We start from the raw sequence: 23,898 nt of genomic DNA on the forward strand, positions 1-23,898 counted from the left end.
TTATGTGATGTATAGCCGTATCATTTATGTGATGCATAGCTGTACCATTTATGTGATACATGGCGGTATTATTTATGTGATACATGGCGGCATTATTTATGTGATGCATGGTGGTATTATTTAGGTGATATATGGCAGTATTATTTATGTGATACATGGCGGTGTTATTTATGTAATGCATTGCAGTATTGTTTATGTGATACATGGCGGTATTGTTTATATGATGCCTAGCTGTATCATTTATGTGGTGCGTCACGGTATTCTTTATGTGATGTATGGTGGTATTATTTATGTGATGCATAGCCATATCATTTATGTGGTGCATGGCGGTATTATTTATGTGATGCGTGTTAGTATTAGTTATCTGAGGTATGGCAGTATTATTTATATGGTGCATGGTGGTAACATTTATGGGCTATATGGCAGTATTAGTTATCTGATACATGGCGGTATTATTTATGTGACATATGGCAGTATTATTTGGTCAGTGATGATAATAGTCTTCAGTATAATAGTTATTATATTGATATACAGCCATTATATATTCTCTCTAGATTCACAATCATATGAGACCCATAATATCCCATAATTTCCCATCCAGCAGCGATTTCCTATCATTGAGGGAAATTCTAATGAGTTTATGATGATATCAGTTTCCTGCGGAGATTGCGCTGTATTAAAATCTTGTACTTTTTGTTTTCTTTGATATTTTCCCTATTTCCCGGTCCCAGCTCCCCCCTCCACTATTGCCGCAGTCAGGACAGATGGAGCGAGGGCGAGGGGCCGGGTCCGTGGGAAAAGTGGCGCCCTGGAATTAATGGAAGAATGCCGGAGTGGGGGTCCGGCCGCCGGACGGGGCATTTCCTGTCTCTTCTGCCGGTTATTACAGTCAGGATGACACCGGCACAGGGCACGGCTGTAATAACGGGGGTCTCATTCACTTGTCTGGGTAAAAGCTCATGTAATCGCCCCCACACTGATACACCTGCCGTTCTGGGCACTGGGAAAGATGAGTGAGAATCCATAGAGAAGCTGTAAGTGAGACGCTTGCCCCCCAGCGTTCCCTAAATGAACAGATGACATCTATTATTTTCCTAATTGTCACTTTTCTGGATGGAGATTTTTCCTTATTTTCTCCATGGATGGAGATTTTTCCTTATTTTCTGGATGGAGATTTTTTTCCTTATTTTTTCCATGGATGGAGATTTTTCCTTATTTTCTGGATGGAGATTTTTTTTTCCTTATTTTTTCCATGGATGGAGATTTTTCCTTATTTTCTGGATGGAGATTTTTTTTCCTTTTTTTTTCCATGGATGGAGATTTTTCCTTATTTTCTGGATGGATGGAGGTTTTTTTTATCCTTATTTTCTGGATGGAGATTTTTCTTATTTTCTGGATGGATGGAGATTTTTTTTTTTTCCTTATTTTTTCCATGGATGGAGATTTTTCCTTATTTTCTGGCTGGATGGAGATTTTTTTCCTTATTTTCTGGATGGATGGAGATTTTTTTTCCTTATTTTCTGGATGGATGGAGATTTTTCCTTATTTTCTGGCTGGATGGAGATTTTTTTTTCCTTATTTTCTGGATGGATGGAGATTTTTCCTTATTTTCTCCATGGATGGAGATTTTTCCTTATTTTCTCCATGGATGAAGATTTTCCCTTATTTTCTGGATGGATGGAGATTTTTTTCCGGCCTCTGGATGTGACTTTCATGATGCCGTTTCGTGTTTTTTCCGCGAGGACACAGCATCGTGATTGTTCTTCTAATGTTGCAGAAAATGAGGGAATTTGCAACTTAATACTGTGAAATTAAAGGCACGTCTGGAATGAGCGGCTCCTCCCGGGCAGCGTGGGAAGCGGCAGCATCGGCCGGGGGACGCCGGGACTCTCTGTTATAGATTTATTATGCAGATTCCACGGCCACGTTCTGCGTGTAATCCCCACCGCGGAGACGAGCGGCGCCTGGATTCAATTTGGGTGAAATTTGAGGGGAGGGAAATGTTATTCTGTATAAAGCCCTGTGCGCACTAGGCCGTTTTACCCGCGGTTTTGCTGCAGAAATTTCTTGAGAAATGCTTGTGATCTTTCTGCAGACATTTCCCAGCAAAACCTATGGGAAAAAAAATATCTGTGCGCACGCTGCGTTTTTTTCTCAAGAAAATTCTTTGTGAAGATTTTCTTGAGAGAATGTGCAGTCACTTCTTTTCCGCAGGTATCTGCGGTATATTCCCGGTATTTCACTCCATTCACTGTAATGTAATCGCGAAATTCCAGGGGTATACCGCAGGTAGCAAATGATGTGCGGAATACCCCCGGTATAGCCGCGATTTACCTGCGGTTTTGCAGGAAGTGATGTCATTATGACAGAAGCGGAGCAGAATAAACACACACGTCACACGCCCTGGACGCCGCACAGAAGCGCTTCCGTGCGACCTCCAGGTGCCCGTGCAGTCTGTGTCCCGCTCCAGCCCCGCGGCTGCCCGCCCTGCAGTGTCAGTGTCTGCCCGCAGTATCAGCAGCTTGTCACGCTGCAGTGCGTGCAGCCGCGGGGATCACAGGCGCTGCTGTCAGGAGGTGAGATGAGATCATTACCTGCTGTGACAATTTCCTGCCTCCTGACGTCACCGCTGTCACTGCCATCTATGCCCACGGCCCGAGACTGTCACTAGCGGTGACGTCACGGGCTCTCTCGATACTGCTGACAACGCGGCGGGCATAGAAGGCAGTGACAGCACTGACAGGAGTGAAGCGAAGATCGTCACAGCAGGTAATGATCTCATCTATCCTCCTGATGGCAGCGCTCGTCATCCCCTGCAGTGACCTGGGCTATTGATGTTAGCTCAGGTCACTTCATTGCTCTCCCAGCCAATGGGGAACATTCTGTTCTTCATTGACTGGGACAGTGACTATGGTATGGATCGTCGTGGGACCCCCACCCTTATTGGATTACGCCGGACCCGGATTTGATTGTTCTTGTCAATAAATTGGTGAAAGAGGGAATGTGGGGAGTGTTTTTTCAAATAAAACTTTTTTTGTTGTCTATTTTTTTATTTCTTACTGACTGGGTTGGTGATATCGGGTATCTGATAGACGCGTGACATCACTAACCCCAGGGCCTGATGCCAGGTGACATTACACATCTGGCATCAACCCCATATATTACCCCGTTTGCCACCGCACCAGGGCAACGGGATGAGTTGGGGCGAAGCGCCAGGATTGGCAAGTCTAATGGATGCGCCACTTCTGGGGCGGCTGCAGCCTGCTATTTTTAGGCTGGGGAGTGTCCAATAACAGTGGACCTCCCTAGTCTGAGAATATCAGACCCCAGCTGTCCGCTTTACCTTGGCTGGTGATCCAATTTGGGGGGGACCCCACGTTTTTTGTTTTTAAATTATTTATTTATCTTTTGGCTAAATACAAGGCTAGGCACCCTTTAGTGCCACATGAAAGTCACTAAAGGGTGCCAGCTTAGAATATGCAGGGAGGTGGGACAGTATATAGGTCTTTCTCATCTATCTATCTATTCATCTATCCATCTTTCCCTCTATCCATTATCTGTCTATCGATTATCTATCTATTATCTATATTATTTATTGCAGTTCAGCATAAAAAAAACGCAGGGACCAACCTGCGGAAAAACGTGGGAAAACCCCGGCAAAATCGTGGCAAAATCGCTTGCGGTTTTGGTGCGGTTTTTTACCACAGGTGCGGTAATCTTCAACTCCCAGAAGTTTCTCAAGAAATTTTCTTGAGAAAAATCACTTTTCTAGTGCGCACATAGCCTTAACCCCAGAGGAGTAAAGCCGGGCCCGGGACGCTGGGTCTGACCCGGAGCAATGGCCGATGCACTGAAATCCCACCAGGGGTATTCAGCCAAGAGGGGCATCTTCATACTGTGCGGGCTCATGGAAGAATCATGGATGAATGAATGTTGGGACATACTTCTCCCCAAAAAGTAGCTTCAAAGTCACAAGCTTCCAATGTCTACTTGTCTGGAACAGTCACATTTCCCTTTAGAGAAGGAGCCAAACCAAAGAAGATCCCCGTCCGTTACCCTCCGACCCCAGACCGGGGCAGTGGCATCAGAGGAAGTCCTCCTGGCGGTAACCCAACTCATCAGACGCCAGATCCAACCTCCACAGATGGGAGCTGCTGGCTTTACGCTCCTCCAGCAGCCGCCTGGCATTGAGTGCTCTCACCTCAGACTCAGGATGGCGTCCACATGGACCGTCCGGACACGAGGCGCCTCCAGGACAGACCCATCCAACTACTGAAGCCGATATGCACAAGTCGTGGCCCCGGGCGCTGGGATTTCAGCTCCTGTGAGATGCAGCACATATCTTTTACCAAGCAATGTATATATATATATATATATATATTATATATACACACACACACATATGTGTGTGTGTGTGTGTATATATACACTATATATATATATATATATATATATATATATATGTGTGAATATATATCAATATATAAAGTCCAGTGTCTCCTCGCGGATCTCGCCCCTTGCTACGATCCCGTGATTTGGGAAATGTGCCACATTGCTGTATTTCCTCCATGAGATCGCATTCTCTTCCATCGTGTTTTTATGGGAAAATGCTTGACATTTGCTTCTTTTGGCCGCCATCTTCCCACATTCCCAAGGGAGCGGCTTCATGCAAAAATAAAAGCTTTGTAAATTTAGATCAAGTCTTGCCCTCTGTAGATAGAACTGAGAAAACACGAAATTTTCCTCTACTGCATCCCCTCCCCCACCTGATAATGTCACTGGTCCTACAGATAATAACCAGGACACTAAACTACGACCACCGCCCCAACGCAAGAGCGCAAACCGAGGGTCACGTCCCTAAATTTAGAAATATTAGAAAGAGCCACAATACAAGTGTCACCCCCTGCCAAAGGGACAACACAGCACTCTGAGAAGCCCATATATTTATTAAATGTAATACTGCCTCCTATGTACAAGAATATAACTACTATAATACTGCCCCTATGTACAAGAATATAATCACTATAATACTGCCCCTATATACAAGAATATAACTACTATAATACTGCCCCTATGTACAAGAATATAACCACTATAATACTGCCCCTATATACAAGAATATAACTACTATAATACTGCCCCTATGTACAAGAATATATCTACTATAATACTGCCCCTATGTACAAGAATATATCTACTATAATACTGCCCCTATGTACAAGAATATAACTACTATAATACTGCCCCCTATGTACAAGAATATAACTACTATAATACTGCCCCCTATGTACAAGAATATAACTACTATAATACTGCCCCAATGTACAAGAATATAACTACTATAATACTGCTCCCTATGTACAGGAATATAACTACTATAATACTGCCCCTATATACAAGAATATAACTACTATGATACTGCCCCTATGTACAAGAATATAACTACTATAATACTGCCCCCTATATACAAGAATATAACTACTATAATACTGCCCCTATGTACAAGAATATAACTACTATAATACTGCCCCTATGTACAAGAATATAACTACTATAATACTGCCCCCTATGTACAAGAATAAAACTACTATAATACTGCCCCTATGTACAAGAATATAACTACTATAATACTGCCCCCTATGTACAAGAATAAAACTACTATAATACTGCCCCTATGTACAAGAATATAACTACTATAATACTGCTCCCTATGTACAAGAATATAACTACTATAATACTGCCCCTTATGTACAAGAATATAACTACTATAATACTGCTCCCTATGTACAAGAATATAACTACTATAATGCTGCCCTTATATACAAGAATATAACTACTATAATACTGCCCCCTATGTACAAGAATATAACTACTATAATACTGCCCCGATGTACAAGAATATAACTACTATAATACTGCTCCTATGTACAAGAATATAACTACTATAATACTGCCCCTATGTACAAGAATATAACTACTATAATACTGCCCCTATGTACAAGAATATAACTACTATAATACTGCTCCTATGTACAAGAATATAACTACTATAATACTGCCCCTATGTACAAGAATATAACTACTATAATACTGCCCCCTATGTACAAGAATATAACTACTATAATACTGCCCCGATGTACAAGAATATAACTACTATAATACTGCTCCTATGTACAAGAATATAACTACTATAATACTGCTCCTATGTACAAGAATATAACTACTATAATACTGCCCCTATGTACAAGAATATAACTACTATAATACTGCCCCTATGTACAAGAATATAACTACTATAATACTGCTCCTATGTACAAGAATATAACTACTATAATACTGCCCCTATGTACAAGAATATAACTACTATAATACTGCCCCCTATGTACAAGAATATAACTACTATAATGCTGCCCCTATATACAAGAATATAACTACTATAATACTGCCCCCTATGTACAAGAATATAACTACTATAATACTGCCCCTATGTACAAGAATATAACTACTATAATACTGCCCCTATGTACAAGAATATAACTACTATAATACTGCCCCCTATGTACAAGAATATAACTACTATAATGCTGCCCCTATATACAAGAATATAACTACTATAATACTGCCCCCTATGTACAAGAATATAACTACTATAATACTGCCCCTATGTACAAGAATATAACTACTATAATACTGCCCCCTATGTACAAGAATATAACTACTATAATACTGCCCCCTATGTACAAGAATATAACTACTATAATACTGCCCCTATGTACAAGAATATAACTACTATAATACTGCTCCTATGTACAAGAATATAACTACTATAATACTGCCCCCTATGTACAAGAATATAACTACTATAATACTGCCCCCTATGTACAAGAATATAACTACTATAATACTGCCCCCTATATACAAGAATATAACTACTATAATACTGCCCCTATGTACAAGAATATAACTACTATAATACTGCCCCTATGTACAAGAATATAACTACTATAATACTGCTCCTATGTACAAGAATATAACTACTATAATACTGCCCCCTATGTACAAGAATATAACTACTATAATACTGCCCCTATGTACAAGAATATAACTACTATAATACTACCCCTATATACAAGAATATACCTACTATAATACTGCCCCAATGTACAAGAATATAACTACTATTATACTGCCCCTATATACAAGAATATAACTACTATAATACTGCCCCTATGTACAAGAATATAACTACTATAATACTGCCCCCTATGTACAAGAATATAACTACTATAATACTGCCCCATATGTACGAGAATATAACTACTATAATACTGCCCCCTATGTACAAGAATATGTCTACTATAATACTGCCTCTATGTACAAGAATATATCTACTATAATACTGCCCCTATGTACAAGAATATAAGTGCTATAGCGCTGGATATAAGGTCTGGAGATCGGGGGGGGGGTAGGTCTGGGGATCGGGGGGGGTGGGTCTGGGGATCGGGGCGGGGGGGTAGGTCTGGGGATTGGGGGGGTTTAGGTCTGGGGATCGGGGGGGGGGTCACTTGTGAGGTTTCCTGATGTGTGTGATGGGAGGCGAGTAACAATGTGTCACGCTCCCCGGGTCCTCGGCTCCCCTCCCCGGGTCCTCAGCTCCGCTCCCCGGCTCACCTGCCACGCTCCCCTCGTCCCAGCCTCCGGTGCCCGTCCTCCATAGGTCCTCTGGTCGCCGATCCCGGCGTCCGACATCTTCCCAGGCCCTGGCCGGCTCTCCTGCGTCCTCCTCGCAGCCTCCTTCCCTGGCTTCTGGCACCCGGGCCGCGCGCATGCGCATTAGGGCACGCGCGCGGTCACTGACCCTTTCTTAAAGGGCCAGCGTCCAGTAACAGGAAATGAGGTTAGTCAGGTTCAGGGTATAAAGGGGGTTCTTGTCCAAGGGGGCGGGGCCTGATCTTCGTGTTCCCTGAGCTAGGAGTCAGGTCTCCTGGTGTTTATGTGCCTGTACTCACCTATCTCTCTTTGTAGAGCCGTACCTGCCTCGCCATCCAGTCTGCCGTATCCCGAACCCCGCACGCTGTCCGTCTGCCATCCGACAGCACCTGCCATCTCGGATCCCTGCGGTGACCCGTCATCTTGCTCCAGAGGTTCCGGACTCCGCCTGATATCATCTCGGCCTCCGAACCTGAGCTACGTCACCAAGACTACCTTCTGTGACTCCGTGGTCCCAGGGACTCCTCCGCTGTCTTCACTTGCACGGACTATCCTGCTGCCCTTCAGTGCTTCAGCTGCCGGACTCCCTACCTCCATCTTAGAGTTCGGTCCAGTGGATCCACCTCCTGGGTCTGCCCGACCGCCCGGCCGTGACAGTAAGATCAGGCCATGGATCCCGCTGCTGCACTAATGGCCCTGCAAGAGGAACTCCAACGCCAGCGTGAAGTCCAGACCCGCATGCTGCAATTCATGACCTCCGTGGACACCCGCCTGTACACATTACAAGCATCAATGACGCCTGCGGCACCCAGGTCCCCCGCCAGGCAAGCCATGGCTCCCGTACCAGTGGCAGCCTCTTCAGATGCTTCCCGACTCCGTTTGGCGTCACCTCCTCGGTATGCTGGAGATCCCAAGACCTGCAGGGGCTTCATAAACCAATGTTCCCTTCACTTCACGCAGCTGCCACACCTGTTCGCCTCCGACCAAGCCAAGGTCGCCTTTATAATGTCCCACCTAGAGGGCGAGGCGCTGGCGTGGATGAACCCCTTGTGGGAGAAGGAGGACCCCATGACCAAGGATCTTCAACAGTTCCTACAGGCCTTCCGCAGTACCTTTGACGAGCCAGGACGCGCCTCTGCCTCTGCTTCATCACTCCTCCGCCTACGTCAAGGGACACTGACGGTGGGTCAATACGCCATCCGTTTCCGCACTTTGGCTTCAGAACTCGGGTGGAATAATGAGGCCCTAACAGCCGCCTTCTGGGAAGGACTCTCGAGTCGCATCAAGGATGAGTTGGCGGGTCGGGACGTGCCCTCCACCCTAGATGCACTGATCGCCCTAGCAACTCGTGTGGACATACGTTTTCAGGAGCGCTCCAAAGAGCTATCTCGGGAGAGACGCCCGGTACGGCATTCTCCTCCTCCGCAGAAGTCCTCCGTTCCTCAGTCATCAACAGCTGGGATTCCCGTCCACGAGCCCATGCAGATCGACCGAGTGCGGCAGTCTGAACGACGTCGAGCAGAGCGGCTCGCCCAGGGCCTCTGCTTTTACTGTGGTGAGGACACCCACCTGCTACGCTCCTGTCCAGAGAGGCCGGGAAACTCCAAAGCCTAGGGTTGGTAGGAGAGGCCACCCTAGGTGCTGGGACCCTCTCTGACCCAGTTACATGGACAGTGCAAGTGACCACGGGAGAGACGCGGTTCACGGCTGATGCCTACCTCGATTCCGGGGCAGCAGGCAATTTCATCCAGCAGGCCACGGTGGACAAGTACCGGGTGCCTGTCATGCCACTCGACAAACCCCTAGTGATTGCCTCGGTGGATGGGAGGCCTCTCTCTGATACCATCTCCTTGATCACCAGGCCTGTCGAACTACGCATCGGTGCTCTTCACACCGAGAACATCGCTCTCTACGTTCTCCCACACATGTCCCACCAGATCCTGTTGGGACTCCCATGGTTGCGGACACATGAACCATCGGTTAGCTGGGGTACTGGCGAAGTCACCCGTTGGGGCTCTTCGTGTCATGAGAGGTGCCTAAAGTCCATACCACCCCTCCGACGACCTCCGGTTCCTGAGACCCTAACGGGGCTGCCTTCGGCCTATTGGTCCTTTGCCGATGTCTTTGACAAAAAGGAATCCGAGGTACTGCCGCCACATCGTCCATACGATTGTGCCATTGACCTGCTTCCAGGGACAACCCCACCTAGAGGACGGATATATCCTTTATCTCCAGCCGAAACCAGGGCCATGTCAGATTACATCTCAGAGAGCCTAGCAAGAGGGTTCATTCGGAGATCCTCCTCTCCTGCTGGAGCAGGTTTCTTCTTTGTCAAGAAGAAAGAGGGAGACTTACGCCCATGCATAGACTACCGGGGTCTCAATCAAATCACCGTGAAAAACAAATACCCCCTGCCGCTCATTCCCGAATTATTTGACCGGCTTAGAGGAGCTCGTGTGTTCACCAAGCTGGATCTTCGGGGTGCTTACAATCTGGTACGCATCCGCTCTGGTGACGAATGGAAAACCGCGTTTAATACGCGCGATGGACATTATGAGTACTGCGTGATGCCCTTCGGTCTGTGTAACGCTCCTGCCGTCTTCCAAGAACTAGTGAACGACGTGTTTCGGGACCTTCTCTACATCTGTGTGGTTGTTTATCTAGATGACATCCTTGTCTTCTCTCCGGACCTCCAAACCCACAGAGAAAACGTACAGCTGGTCTTACAAAGACTGAGAGAGAATCGCCTGTACGCAAAGTATGAGAAGTGTGTCTTTGAGCAGTCTTCCCTCCCCTTTCTGGGGTACATCATCTCTGATACTGGACTGCAGATGGACCCCAAGAAGGTCTCCGCCATCATCAACTGGCCTCCGCCTTCTGGACTGAAGGCAATCCAACGCTTCCTGGGATTCGCCAACTACTACCGCCAGTTTATCCCGCACTTCTCTGCCTTGACCGCTCCTCTCTCCGCATTGACCAAAAAGGAGGCTAATCCTAAGGACTGGTCACCTGCGGCAGACGCCGCATTTTGTTCTTTGAAGCGAGCATTCGCCTCCGCCCCTGTACTCCACCGACCGGAGTTAAACCGCCAGTTCACCTTGGAGGTGGATGCCTCCTCCTCAGGAGCCGGAGCAGTGCTCATGCAAAAATCCTCCTCCGGGAAGATGGTGACCTGCGGTTTCTTCTCTAAGAGCTTCTCAGCACCCGAACGTAATTACACCATCGGTGACCGAGAACTACTGGCGGTCAAACTGGCTCTGGAGGAGTGGCGCTACCTCCTGGAAGGAGCAGTGTACCCCGTGATTATCTACACGGACCACAAAAACCTGGAATACCTGCGGTCCGCTCAGCGACTGAACCCACGGCAAGCCAGGTGGTCCTTATTCTTTGCCAGGTTTGACTTCCAGCTCCACTTCCGACCAGCGGACAAGAATGTACGCGCTGATGCCTTGTCTAGGTCTCTCATGCCCATGGAACAGGAGGAAGAGACTATCCAGCCTATCATCTCTCCTAGCAAGATTGTTCCGGTGGCTCCTGTCACTCTGGCCCAGATACCACCTGGGAAGACCTATGTCTCGGAGACCGACAGGCTAACGGTCTTACACTGGGGTCATACCTCAAAAACAGCCGGCCATGCAGGCCAGAAGAGAACATGGGGTGCGATTGTACGCCATTACTGGTGGCCATCTCTTCGCACGGACGTCGCCGCCTTTGTCTCTGCCTGCTCCTCTTGTGCCAGAAACAAGACGCCCAAACACCTCCCACATGGCCGCCTTCTGCCTCTGCCGATACCTTCGATTCCGTGGCAACACATAGCAATGGACTTTATTACGGACTTGCCATTGTCATCCGGGCACACAGTCATATGGGTCGTGGTGGACCGGTTCTCAAAAATGGCCCATTTCGTTCCTATGGCTGGACTGCCCTCTGCTCAGGAACTCGCGGACGCTTTTATACAACACATCTTCCGCTTGCATGGCTTTCCATTACACATCGTATCAGACAGAGGAACTCAGTTCACCTCCCGCTTCTGGAGGGCTCTCTGTAACCATCTGGGAGTGACTCTGGACTTTTCATCTGCATACCATCCTCAGTCTAATGGCCAAGTAGAGAGGGTCAATCAAATCTTGACCTCATTTCTACGTCACTATGTTAACGCCCATCACGACGACTGGTCCGCTCTTCTACCTTGGGCTGAATTCTCCCACAACCACCACATCAGTGAGTCGTCCTCCAGCTCTCCCTTCCATGTTGTTTACGGACTTCAGCCTTCCATCCCATTGCCTGTATCCCCCTCTTCGGATGTCCCTGCTGCAGATACAGTAGCCCGTGACTTTGCCACCATTTGGGACTCTGTCAAGGTGTCTCTAGGACGTGCTTCCCTGCGGATGAAGAGACACGCAGACAAGAAACGCCTGGATCCTCCGTGTTTCTCTCCTGGAGACCTCGTCTGGCTTTCTTCCCGGTACGTCCGCCTGAAGATACCTTCATACAAGCTGGGTCCTCGCTACATTGGGCCGTTTAAAGTCCTCACCAGGATCAATGAGGTCTCCTACAAGCTGCAGCTCCCGGCCACGATGAGGATACCCAACTCGTTCCACGTCTCCCTGCTCAAGCCGGTGGTCCTTGGTCCCTTCTCCGCTGCTGCCAGTCCAGCTCCTCCACCTATTGCCGATGATGACATCTATGCGGTAAGGGATATCGTGGCCATGAAGACCGTACGAGGTCGGCAGTTCTTCCTGGTGGACTGGGCAGGGTATGGTCCTGAGGATAGGTCCTGGGAGCCCAGGGAGAACGTAGGCACTCCTCTTATCCGTGCCTTCATGTCCCGGTTGCGGGGAGGGGGGCGTGGGGGGGGGGGTACTGTCACGCTCCCCGGGTCCTCGGCTCCCCTCCCCGGGTCCTCAGCTCCGCTCCCCGGCTCACCTGCCACGCTCCCCTCGTCCCAGCCTCCGGTGCCCGTCCTCCATAGGTCCTCTGGTCGCCGATCCCGGCGTCCGACATCTTCCCAGGCCCTGGCCGGCTCTCCTGCGTCCTCCTCGCAGCCTCCTTCCCTGGCTTCTGGCACCCGGGCCGCGCGCATGCGCATTAGGGCACGCGCGCGGTCACTGACCCTTTCTTAAAGGGCCAGCGTCCAGTAACAGGAAATGAGGTTAGTCAGGTTCAGGGTATAAAGGGGGTTCTTGTCCAAGGGGGCGGGGCCTGATCTTCGTGTTCCCTGAGCTAGGAGTCAGGTCTCCTGGTGTTTATGTGCCTGTACTCACCTATCTCTCTTTGTAGAGCCGTACCTGCCTCGCCATCCAGTCTGCCGTATCCCGAACCCCGCACGCTGTCCGTCTGCCATCCGACAGCACCTGCCATCTCGGATCCCTGCGGTGACCCGTCATCTTGCTCCAGAGGTTCCGGACTCCGCCTGATATCATCTCGGCCTCCGAACCTGAGCTACGTCACCAAGACTACCTTCTGTGACTCCGTGGTCCCAGGGACTCCTCCGCTGTCTTCACTTGCACGGACTATCCTGCTGCCCTTCAGTGCTTCAGCTGCCGGACTCCCTACCTCCATCTTAGAGTTCGGTCCAGTGGATCCACCTCCTGGGTCTGCCCGACCGCCCGGCCGTGACACAATGATGGGACTGTTGACGTCTCCCACGTGTAGATTCCTGATGACCCGGGCGGGTGCTTAGTGCAGGATTCCCCTCTATTAGCTCTTGATATTGCGCCATATTTGCAGCCCCCTGTGGAGGGGATGAGCCCCCTTTATGCCGTGAGTCATTCGAGGGGAATACCATGATCTGTAGTAATCCTGGAAGGGTTGACTCCCATCCTCAGAGACCGGATCCTCGCCTCGGTTCCCACACAGTTCCTCTCTGCCCAGAAACAAACAGGTCTTTATAGAAAGCAGCGACATCTCCGCCGTCCCCCGAAATCTGCCCAAGCCTCATCGTCACACTACTGAAAAAGAGCCCCCCAGAAATGACCCCGTAACACCCTCCTGGAGTCGGCAGCGAGTCACTGAGCGAGCTCTCGGCTGCGGTTTGTGTCTGGGAAAGCTGCTGACAACCAGGTCGCCTGACATCACTGCTCCTCCAGGGGGTGTCAGCCGCCGGTCTATGACAAAGCGGGGGTCTGGTAACGCAGGCGACACTGGGGGCCACATCGGCTCATGTCAGGGTCCTTTATGTGAGCACAGATTGGGATCAGAGTGGATCCCGTAGAATTTAGAGGTTCGGGTCAGAGTGGGTCCCACAGAATTTTGTGGTTGGTGTCCGAATGGATCCCGTAGAATTTAGAGGTTGGGGTCAGATTGGATCCTGTAGAATTTAGAGGTTGGGGGCGGAATGGATCCCGTAGAATTTAGAGGTTCGGGTCAGAATGGATCCCATAGAATTTTGTGGTTGGTGTCCGAATGGATCCCGTAGAATTTAGAGGTTGAGGTCAGATTGGATCCTGTAGAATTTCGTGAACATTTAAGCCACCAGTGATACATATATTTGCAGACTTTCTTTACTGTAAATGGATTGTCTGGTGATCAGTCACTGATCAGGGGATCCGCCCGCTGGGATCTGCAGTGTTTGACCGAACAATGAGTTTTTATCCCGGATGTGGCCCCTTTTATCTCATTATAGCATACAGGGGGGAGGCCGGACCTCCGCTCCATGCACCCTCTATGGGGCTGCTGGATAAAGCCGAGCGCCGCGCTCATCAGCTCCACGGAGGACGCACGGAGCGGCGCTCAGGTAAGGCGGGGTTCACAGGTCCAGGAATCATCCGCTAGATCAGATCCTGCAGAGATTCTTTTTATCCTTTTCATACACAACTTTCTTGTCCGTTTTGAAAAAATTGATTTCCTCTGGATTCGATATTTCACATTGAAGTCTATGGAAAACAGATCCATGAAACGTTCATTCATTATCTTCCATTTGAAACTGATCCAGTAAGTAGAGTGGATCCTTTACAAGTGAAAGAAAACCGGATGGTTAATTAATGGATCTGTTTCCATAGACTTCAGTGCACTGCGGACACAGACGGACGGGCCCCTGTGCACGAACAATGAAGGGGCCCCTGAGCACCCGCACGGATTGCACCGATATGTCCGACCATGCTTCAGTGTAAAAAAAAAACATGGATCCAGTGAAAATGAACATAAAACAGACTAAAACGTTCTGTGCACAAATGTCACCAGTGGATCTCTGCAGGATCCGATGTAACGGATGATTACTGGACACTTCACCTAAGTGACGCTCTGCCGAGCCCGTGGACCCCACCAGCATGATGCCACCGAGCCACCGGATAAACTCCAGACTCCCCCTCTAAGGACGCGGCCATCTTGGTTGTACTTCAGTTCACATCATGTGGATGTGCTTTACAGCACTTTACAGCAGTAGACAAGAGAGGCCCTGACTTCTATGTGAGAGGGGGTTTTTATCCGTGATCTGCGCAGAGGTCATTGTGCAGGGAGAAGGAGCAGGTGAGATGTGATATCACCTATTCACTTCTATGTGTATGCTGTATGACCTGTGCAGGGAGTTGGGGCAGGTGAGATGTGACATACACATAGAAATAAATAGGTGATGTCTTATGACATTTGTAGAGTTCATTGTGCAGGGAAGGGGGAGCAGGTGAGATGTGATATTAACTATTCACTTCTATGTGTATGGTGTATGACCTATACAGAAGATGTGCGGGGAGTTGGGGCAGGTGAGATGTGACATGCACATAGAAGTAAATTGGTGGTCTTATGACATTTGTAGAGTTAATTGTGCAGGGAGGAGGAGCAGGTGAGATGTGATATCACCTACTAACTTATATGTGCATTTTTTATGACATTTGTAGAGTTAATTTTGCAGATGGGGGAGCAGGTCAGATGTGATCTTATCTATTGACTTCTATATGCATACTTTGTGACCTGTGCAGAGGTCGTTGTGCAGGGAAGAGGAGCAGGTGAGATGTGATATCACCTATTGACTTCTATGTGTATGCTATATGACCTGTGTAGATGACGTTGTGCAGGGAGTTGGAGCAGGTGAGATGTGACATGCATATAGAAGTAAATAGAGCAGGTGAGATGTGATATCACCTTCTATGTGCATGTCTTATGACATTTGTAGAGTTAATCTTGCAGATAGGGGGAGCAGGTGAGATGTGATATCACCTATTGACTTCTATGTGTGTGCTTTTTTATTATTATTATTATTATTATTATTATTTATTATTGGTTTATGACTTGTGCAGAGGAAGTTGTGCAGGGAGTTGGAGCAGGTGAGATGTGATATCGTCAATTCATTTCTATGTGCATGTCTTATGACATTTGTAGAGTTCATTGTGCAGGAAGGGGGAGCAGGTGAGATGTGATCTATGTGCATGCTTTATGACCTGTGCAGAGGTCGTTGTGGCTGGAGGGGGAACTGTGCCGATCACATATTATCTTCTTTCGGAGAGTTTTCTAGGCATGCCCTGTGATCTGTGCAGAGGTGGTTGTGCAGGAGGCAGGGTTAGCTGTGACAACCCCATTGACTTCTATGAGAGTGTTATGGACATGCTTTATGATCAGGTCTTTGGGCATCATCTATTATCTTGGGCGTACTCTGAGACCTGAGGAGAAGTTATTGTGAAGAGAGGGGGAGGAGGTGATCTGTGACAACATGAGATTTACAATAAGGGATATCAGTATAACACGACACTGGTCATTGTAATTCTTCCTGTGATGATAATGAGACTGATGAGAAGTGATTTCTGCGGATCAGAAGGTATCAGCCCACGTGAAACGGCAAAATGGCAGGATTTTTTTGTATATAATTAATGCTACAGAAAAAAAAAGAAAACAAACAATAGGTGCATTTCTATTGTAGGGAAATAAGACGGGGGCCGACGTCTGACAATGTCAGGTGGTTGATGACAAGGAGCGCGGCGGCCCCAGTGCAGATCCCCTGGTCCGGGGCGCAGGGACCCCGATAATCTCCGGCTTCACGCTCTGATACGCGGCTTCTGTAGATGAGTGAATTAGATGCATAAACACAAGTAACAATGTAACATCTTTATTTCTCAGATCCCGGAAACGACGCCGGCGCCCAAAGCGGACGCAGTGGAGGGGTACTACGAGGAGGCCGAGCCCTACCACGCCGCCGTCATTGGTACGAAACCCCAGCTCTGGACACTTCACACCGGAGGTCACTCAAGAAACTCATGGGGGGGAAGACGAGTGTGACGACCTCTCACGCCAGGGGCAAATACCACGCGAGGGGCAAATACCACGCGAGGGGCAAATACCACGCGAGGGGCAAATACCACGCCAGGGGCAAATACCACGCCAGGGGCAAAAACAACGCGAGGGGCAAATGCCACGCCAGGGGCAAATACCACGCCAGGGGCAAATACCACGCGAGGGGCAAATACCACGCGAGGGGCAAATACCACGGCAGGGGCAAATACCACGCGAGGGGCAAATACCACGCGAGGGGCAAATACCACGCGAGGGGCAAATACCACACCAGGGACAAATACCACACCAGGGGCAAATATTACACCAGGGGCAAATGCCATACCAAGGGCAAGTACTATACCATGGGCAAATATCACACCATGGGCAAATACCACGCGAGGGGCAAATACCACGCGAGGGGCAAATACCACGCGAGGGGCAAATATTACACCAGGGGCAAATGCCATACCAAGGGCAAGTACTACACCATGGGCAAATACCACGCCAGGGGCAAATACCACGCCAGGGGCAAATATTACACCAGAGGCAAATACCACACCTGGGGCAAATATCACATCATGGGCAAGTACCACGCCAGGGGCAAATACCACACCACTGGCAAATACCATGCCAGGGGCAAATATTACACCAGGGGCAAATACCACGCCAGGGGCAAATACCACACCAGGGGCAAATACCACGCCGGGGCAAAAATTACACCAGGGGCAAATACCATACCAAGGGCAAGTACTACACCATGGGCAAATACCACGCCAGGGGCAAATATTACACCAGGGGCAAATATTACATCATGGGCAAGTACCACGCGAGGGGCAAGTACCATGCCAGGGGCAAATACCACACCAGGGGCAAATATCACGCATGGGGCAAATACCACGCCAGGGGCAAGTACCACGCCAGGGGCAAATACCACACCAGGGGCAAATATCACGCATGGGGCAAATACCACGCCAGGGGCAAGTACCACACCAGGGGCAAATACCATACCATGGGCAAATACTTCACCACGGGCAAATACCACGCCAGGGGCAAATATTACACCAGAGGCAAATACCACACCTGGGGCAAATATTACATCATGGGCAAGTACCATACGAGGGGCAAGTACCACGCCAGGGGCAAATACCACACCAGGGGCAAATACCACGCCAGGGGCAAGTACCACGCCAGGGGCAAATATCACGCAAGGGGCAAATACCACGCCAGGGGCAAGTACCATGCCAGGGGCAAATACCATACCATGGGCAAATACTACACCACGGGCAAATACCACGCCAGGGGCAAGTACTACGCCAGGGGCAAGTATCACGCCAGGGGCAAGTACCACGCCAGGGGCAAATACCACACCATGGGCAAACACCACTCCATGGGCAAATATCACACCAGGGGCAAATATCACACGGGCAATTGCCACGTCACAGGCAAATACTACACCAGGGGCAAGTATCCCACCATGGGCAAATAACACCCCACGGGCAAATACCACGCCAGGGGCAAGTACTACACCAAGGGCAAATATCACACCATGAGCGAATACCACGTATGGGGCAAATATCACACTAGGGACAAATACCACGCTAGGGGCAAATAGCACACCACAGGCAAATATCTCACCGCAGACAATACTACCCAGTGAACCTCCTGGTACATTTGTGGTCTGCGCTCCTCGATGAGTCACATTGGGAATTTGTAAATCTCTTCCTCCATTGATCGTACTCCATTCACATCTAGAGCGGGGATGGAGGGAGCGCTGCCCTGGATTTTGGGCCTTGTGGCCGTGAACACATTATGAATGCAGCTCTGGATGTAGATGTGATGTAAATCAGGATCTAAAAACAAGTAAAACAAAAGGGAGGAACTCGCAGCAACGTCACCTACAATGTTACTGCAGGGGCGCAGAACCTTTCTTCTGCCAAGAGCCATTTGAAAAACTATCATCATTCAGGGGTCGCACAAAATTATCAACTCGGAAAGTACCTGCTATGTTTGGTCAGAAAATTATTCACCCCTATTGTGGGGGCCAGAGCTGCGTCTCTGTGGTGCGGCTGTGATATTTGGTGATATTGATCACGTTGCTTCTCACAATTGCTTTTCCAGGTTTGACTAGGTCTGGAGCGCAGTCAACTTTTTGTGATAAGTTTTGTAAATCATATACATCACAGAAGATACGGGGACTGCTGTATATGCATCACATAGGAGACACTGGGACTGCTGTATGTATATCATAGAAGATACTGGGACTGCTGTATATACATAACAAAGGAGACACTGGGACTGCTGTATATGCATCACATCGGAAACACTGGGACTGCTGTATGTACATCATAGAAGTTACTGGGACTGCTGTATATACATCACAAAGGAGACACTGGGACTGCTTTATATACATCACAGAAGATACAGGGACTGCTGTATATGCATCACATAGGAGACACGGACTGCTGTATATTCATCACATAGGAGACACTGGGACTGCTGTATGTACATCATAGAAGATACTGGGACTGCTGTATATACATCACATAGGAGACTCTGGATTTGTTGTATATACATCACATAGGAGATGCAGGACTGCTGTATATACATAACAGGAAACACGGGGACTTCAGTATAAGCATCACAGTAAACACTGAGGGCATATACATCACAGGAGGGGCCGGGGCATATACATCACAGGAGGGGTTGGGACATATACATAACAGGAGGGGCCGTGGGCATATACATCACAGGAGTGGCTGGGGGCATATACAGCACAGGAGTGGTTGGGACATATACATCACAGGAGGGGCTGGAGGCATATACATCACAGGAGGGGTTGGAACATATACATAACATGAGGGGCCGTGGACAAATACATCACAGGAAAGGCTGGGAGCATATACAGCACAGGAGTGGTTGGGACATATACATCACAGGAGGGGCTGGAGGTATATGCATTACAGAAGGAGCTGAGGCATATACATCACAGGAGGAGCTGAGGCATAGACATGCCTTGGGGATATATATGTCACTGGGAGGCATAGACATGGCTGTGCTCAGACATCACTAGGAGTATATACATCACTGGGGGTATATACTGCACATAAGTGGGGGGCACATACAGCATTGGGGCTATGTACATCAATGGGGGGCACATACAGCACTGGGGTTATATAATCAGTGGGGGACACAGATAGCACTGGGGCTATGTACATCAATGGGGGGCACAGACAGCACTGGGGTTATATACATCAGTGGGGGACACAGATAGCACTGGGGTTATATACATCAGTGGGGGACACAGATAGCACTGGGGTTATATACATCAGTGGGGGACACAGATAGCACTGGGGTTATATACATCAGTGGGGGACACAGATAGCACTGGGGTTATATACATCAGTGGGGGACACAGATAGCACTGGGGTTATATACATCAATGGGGACACATACATCACTGGTAGTATATATATGAGTGAGAGACACATACAGCACTGGGGGTTATGTACATCTGTGGGGGACACAGATAGCACTGGGGGTATATATATCAGTGGGGGGCACAGATAGCACTGGGGGTTATATACATCAGTGGGGACACAGATAGCACTGGGGTTATATACATCAGTGGGGGACACAGATAGCACTGGGGGTATATATATCAGTGGGGGGCACAGATAGCACTGGGGGTATATATATATGAGTGAGGGGCACATACAGCACTGGGGGTTATGTACATCTGTGGGGGACACAGATAGCACTGGGGTTATATACCTCAGTGGGGACACATACATCACTGGTAGTATATATATGAGTGAGGGGCACATACAGCACTGGGGGTTATGTACATCTGTGGGGGACACAGATAGCACTGGGGTTATATACATCAGTGGGGACACATACATCACTGATCGTATATATATGAGTGAGGGGCACATACAGCACTGGGGGTTATGTACATCTGTGGGGGACACAGATAGCACTGGGGGTATATATATCAGTGGGGAGCACACACATCACTGGGATGCAGGTAGAGTCCTGGGAGTGATGAACAGCACTGGGGACGCTGGGGCTGCCGCTCCTCTTCTAAGTTCTGTGAGATCGGAGCGCACGTCCTCTGCGCGCTGTTACTGGCCAACATACGGCCCTATACCTTCAGTGTGTGTGCGCTCGCAGCGTATGTAGGGCTTTAAAGGGCCAGCAGTCAGCAAGACGCGGCTGACGCCCCAGCACTGAGGGATCTCCCCGGGGGCCGCAGTAGGGGGCATCGCCTGCAGTTACTGTGTTACTTTAAGAAACATAAGGAAATCTGAAATAAGAAAGATGTGGACAAGACGTGGAGGACCTGACCCTGATAATGCCGAGTATTTACTCACAGGAAAGACAACACTTGCTTGTGAGCAGAAACCGTCTTCTGTTTATACCCTGAGCTTGTGCTTCTATAGAGCAGCCGATCTGAACAAGCAGAGCTGCAGTGTAAAGCATGGGCAGCAGCCTGACCCGAAGGACAGTTTCAATGGAGAAAAACAGGACGGTAAAATGTAATTGCGGGCGTCTCGTGAGGATCCCATGTGCGTGTCCACATAGCGGACGGGTGCAGGAGCGGCCCGCTCTGTATTGGACCAGACCAGTGCATGCTGGGATTATTTATTATTAAGGACCATTGGCCCATCTGAACCTGTCCTAAGACACACAAGTGGAATTTCAGATCATCACAGATGCCAACAGACAGTGCTATGTGCTAATAGAGCAGAGCTGCAGTGTAAAGGATGGAGGACAGCTGCAGCCTGAGCCACTGGTGGATTTCCTCTGTATCTGTAAGCCCTGTCCTAATCTGCTGTCTACAGGATTGCTCCTCTGTATCCTTCATCCCTACATGCCGGGGGTCGGTGCTTTGTGAAGATTAATGGCTTGGACCAGCAGCTGCATCACTGGTGTCAACTGCGTCCTGTCCATGCTGCATCACTGGTGTGAACTGCGTCCTGTCCATGCTGCATCACTGGTGTGAACTGCGTCCTGTCCATGCTGCATCACTGGTGTGAACTGCGTCCTGTCCCTGCTGCATCACTGGTGTGAACTGCGTCCTGTCCATGCTGCATCACTGGTGTGAACTGCGTCCTGTCCATGCTGCATCACTGGTGTGAACTGCATCCTGTCCATGCTGCATCACTGGTGTGAACTGCGTCCTGTCCATGCTGCATCACTGGTGTGAACTGCGTCCTGTCCATGCTGCATCACTGGTGTGAACTGCGTCCTGTCCATGCTGCATCACTGGTGTGAACTGCGTCCTGTCCCTGCTGCATCACTGGTGTGAACTGCATCCTGTCCATGCTGCATCACTGGTGTGAACTGCGTCCTGTCCATGCTGCATCACTGGTGTGAACTGCGTCCTGTCCATGCTGCATCACTGGTGTGAACTGCGCCCTGTCCATGCTGCATCACTGGTGTGAACTGCGTCCTGTCCATGCTGCATCACTGGTGTGAACTGCGTCCTGTCCCTGCTGCATCACTGGTGTGAACTGCGTCCTGTCCCTGCTGCATCACTGGTGTGAACTACGTCCTGTCCATGCTGCATCACTGGTGTGAACTGCGTCCTGTCCCTGCTGCATCACTGGTGTGAACTGCGCCCTGTCCATGCTGCATCACTGGTGTGAACTACGTCCTGTCCATGCTGCATCACTGGTGTCAACTGTGCCCTGTCCATGCTGCATCACTGGTGTGAACTACGTCCTGTCCATGCTGCATCACTGGTGTGAACTGCGTCCTGTCCCTGCTGCATCACTGGTGTGAACTACGTCCTGTCCATGCTGCATCACTGGTGTGAACTGCGTCCTGTCCCTGCTGCATCACTGGTGTGAACTACGTCCTGTCCATGCTGCATCACTGGTATGAACTGCGTCCTGTCCATGCGGCATCACTGGTGTGAACTGCGTCCTGTCCCTGCTGCATCACTGGTGTGAACTACGTCCTGTCCATGCTGCATCACTGGTGTGAACTGCGTCCTGTCCATGCTGCATCACTGGTGTGAACTGCATCCTGTCCATGCTGCATCACTGGTGTGAACTGCATCCTGTCCATGCTGCATCACTGGTGTGAACTGCGTCCTGTCCATGCTGCATCACTGGTGTGAACTGCGTCCTGTCCCTGCTGCATCACTGGTGTGAACTGCGTCCTGTCCATGCTGCATCACTGGTGTGAACTGCGCCCTGTCCATACTGCATCACTGGTGTGAACTGCGTCCTGTCCATGCTGCATCACTGGTGTGAACTGCGCCCTGTCCATGCTGCATCACTGGTGTGAACTGCGTCCTGTCCATGCTGCATCACTGGTGTGAACTGCGTCCTGTCCATGCTGCATCACTAGTATGAACTGCGTCCTGTCCCTGCTGCATCACTGGTGTGAACTGCGTCCTGTCCCTGCTGCATCACTGGTGTGAACTGCGTCCTGTCCCTGCTGCATCACTGGTGTAAACTGCGTCCTGTCCATGCTGCATCACTGGTGTGAACTGCGCCCTGTCCATGCTGCATCACTGGTGTGAACTGCGTCCTGTCCATGCTGCATCACTGGTGTGAACTGCGTCCTGTCCATGCTGCATCACTAGTATGAACTGCGTCCTGTCCCTGCTGCATCACTGGTGTGAACTGCGTCCTGTCCCTGCTGCATCACTGGTGTGAACTGCGTCCTGTCCATGCTGCATCACTGGTGTGAACTGCGTCCTGTCCCTGCTGCATCACTGGTGTGAACTGCGTCCTGTCCCTGCTGCATCACTGGTGTGAACTGCGTCCTGTCCATGCTGAATCACTGGTATGAACTGCGTCCTGTCCCTGCTGCATCACTGGTGTGAACTGCGTCCTGTCCCTGCTGCATCACTGGTATGAACTGCGTCCTGTCCATCCTGCATCACTGGTGTGAACTGCGTCCTGTCCATGCTGCATCACTGGTGTGAACTGCATCCTGTCCCTGCTGCATCACTGGTGTGAACTCCGCCCTGTC

At 49.3% G+C, this 23,898-nt stretch overlaps 1 protein-coding gene across 1 annotated transcript in view; it reads left to right on the forward strand.

The window, feature by feature from the left end:
• The window catches only part of AFAP1L2 (actin filament associated protein 1 like 2), a 193,602-nt gene that overhangs the window by 112,320 nt on the left and 57,384 nt on the right, over window positions 1-23,898 (forward strand). Inside the window, exon 5 of the mRNA XM_075348154.1 lies at window positions 16,756-16,840. Within this exon, the coding sequence (XP_075204269.1) occupies window positions 16,756-16,840 (85 nt within the window). The remainder of the gene's footprint in view (window positions 1-16,755; window positions 16,841-23,898) is intronic.

This window comes from Anomaloglossus baeobatrachus, chromosome 5, assembly GCF_048569485.1.
Source record: "Anomaloglossus baeobatrachus isolate aAnoBae1 chromosome 5, aAnoBae1.hap1, whole genome shotgun sequence".
Taxonomy (NCBI): Eukaryota; Metazoa; Chordata; class Amphibia; order Anura; family Aromobatidae; genus Anomaloglossus; species Anomaloglossus baeobatrachus.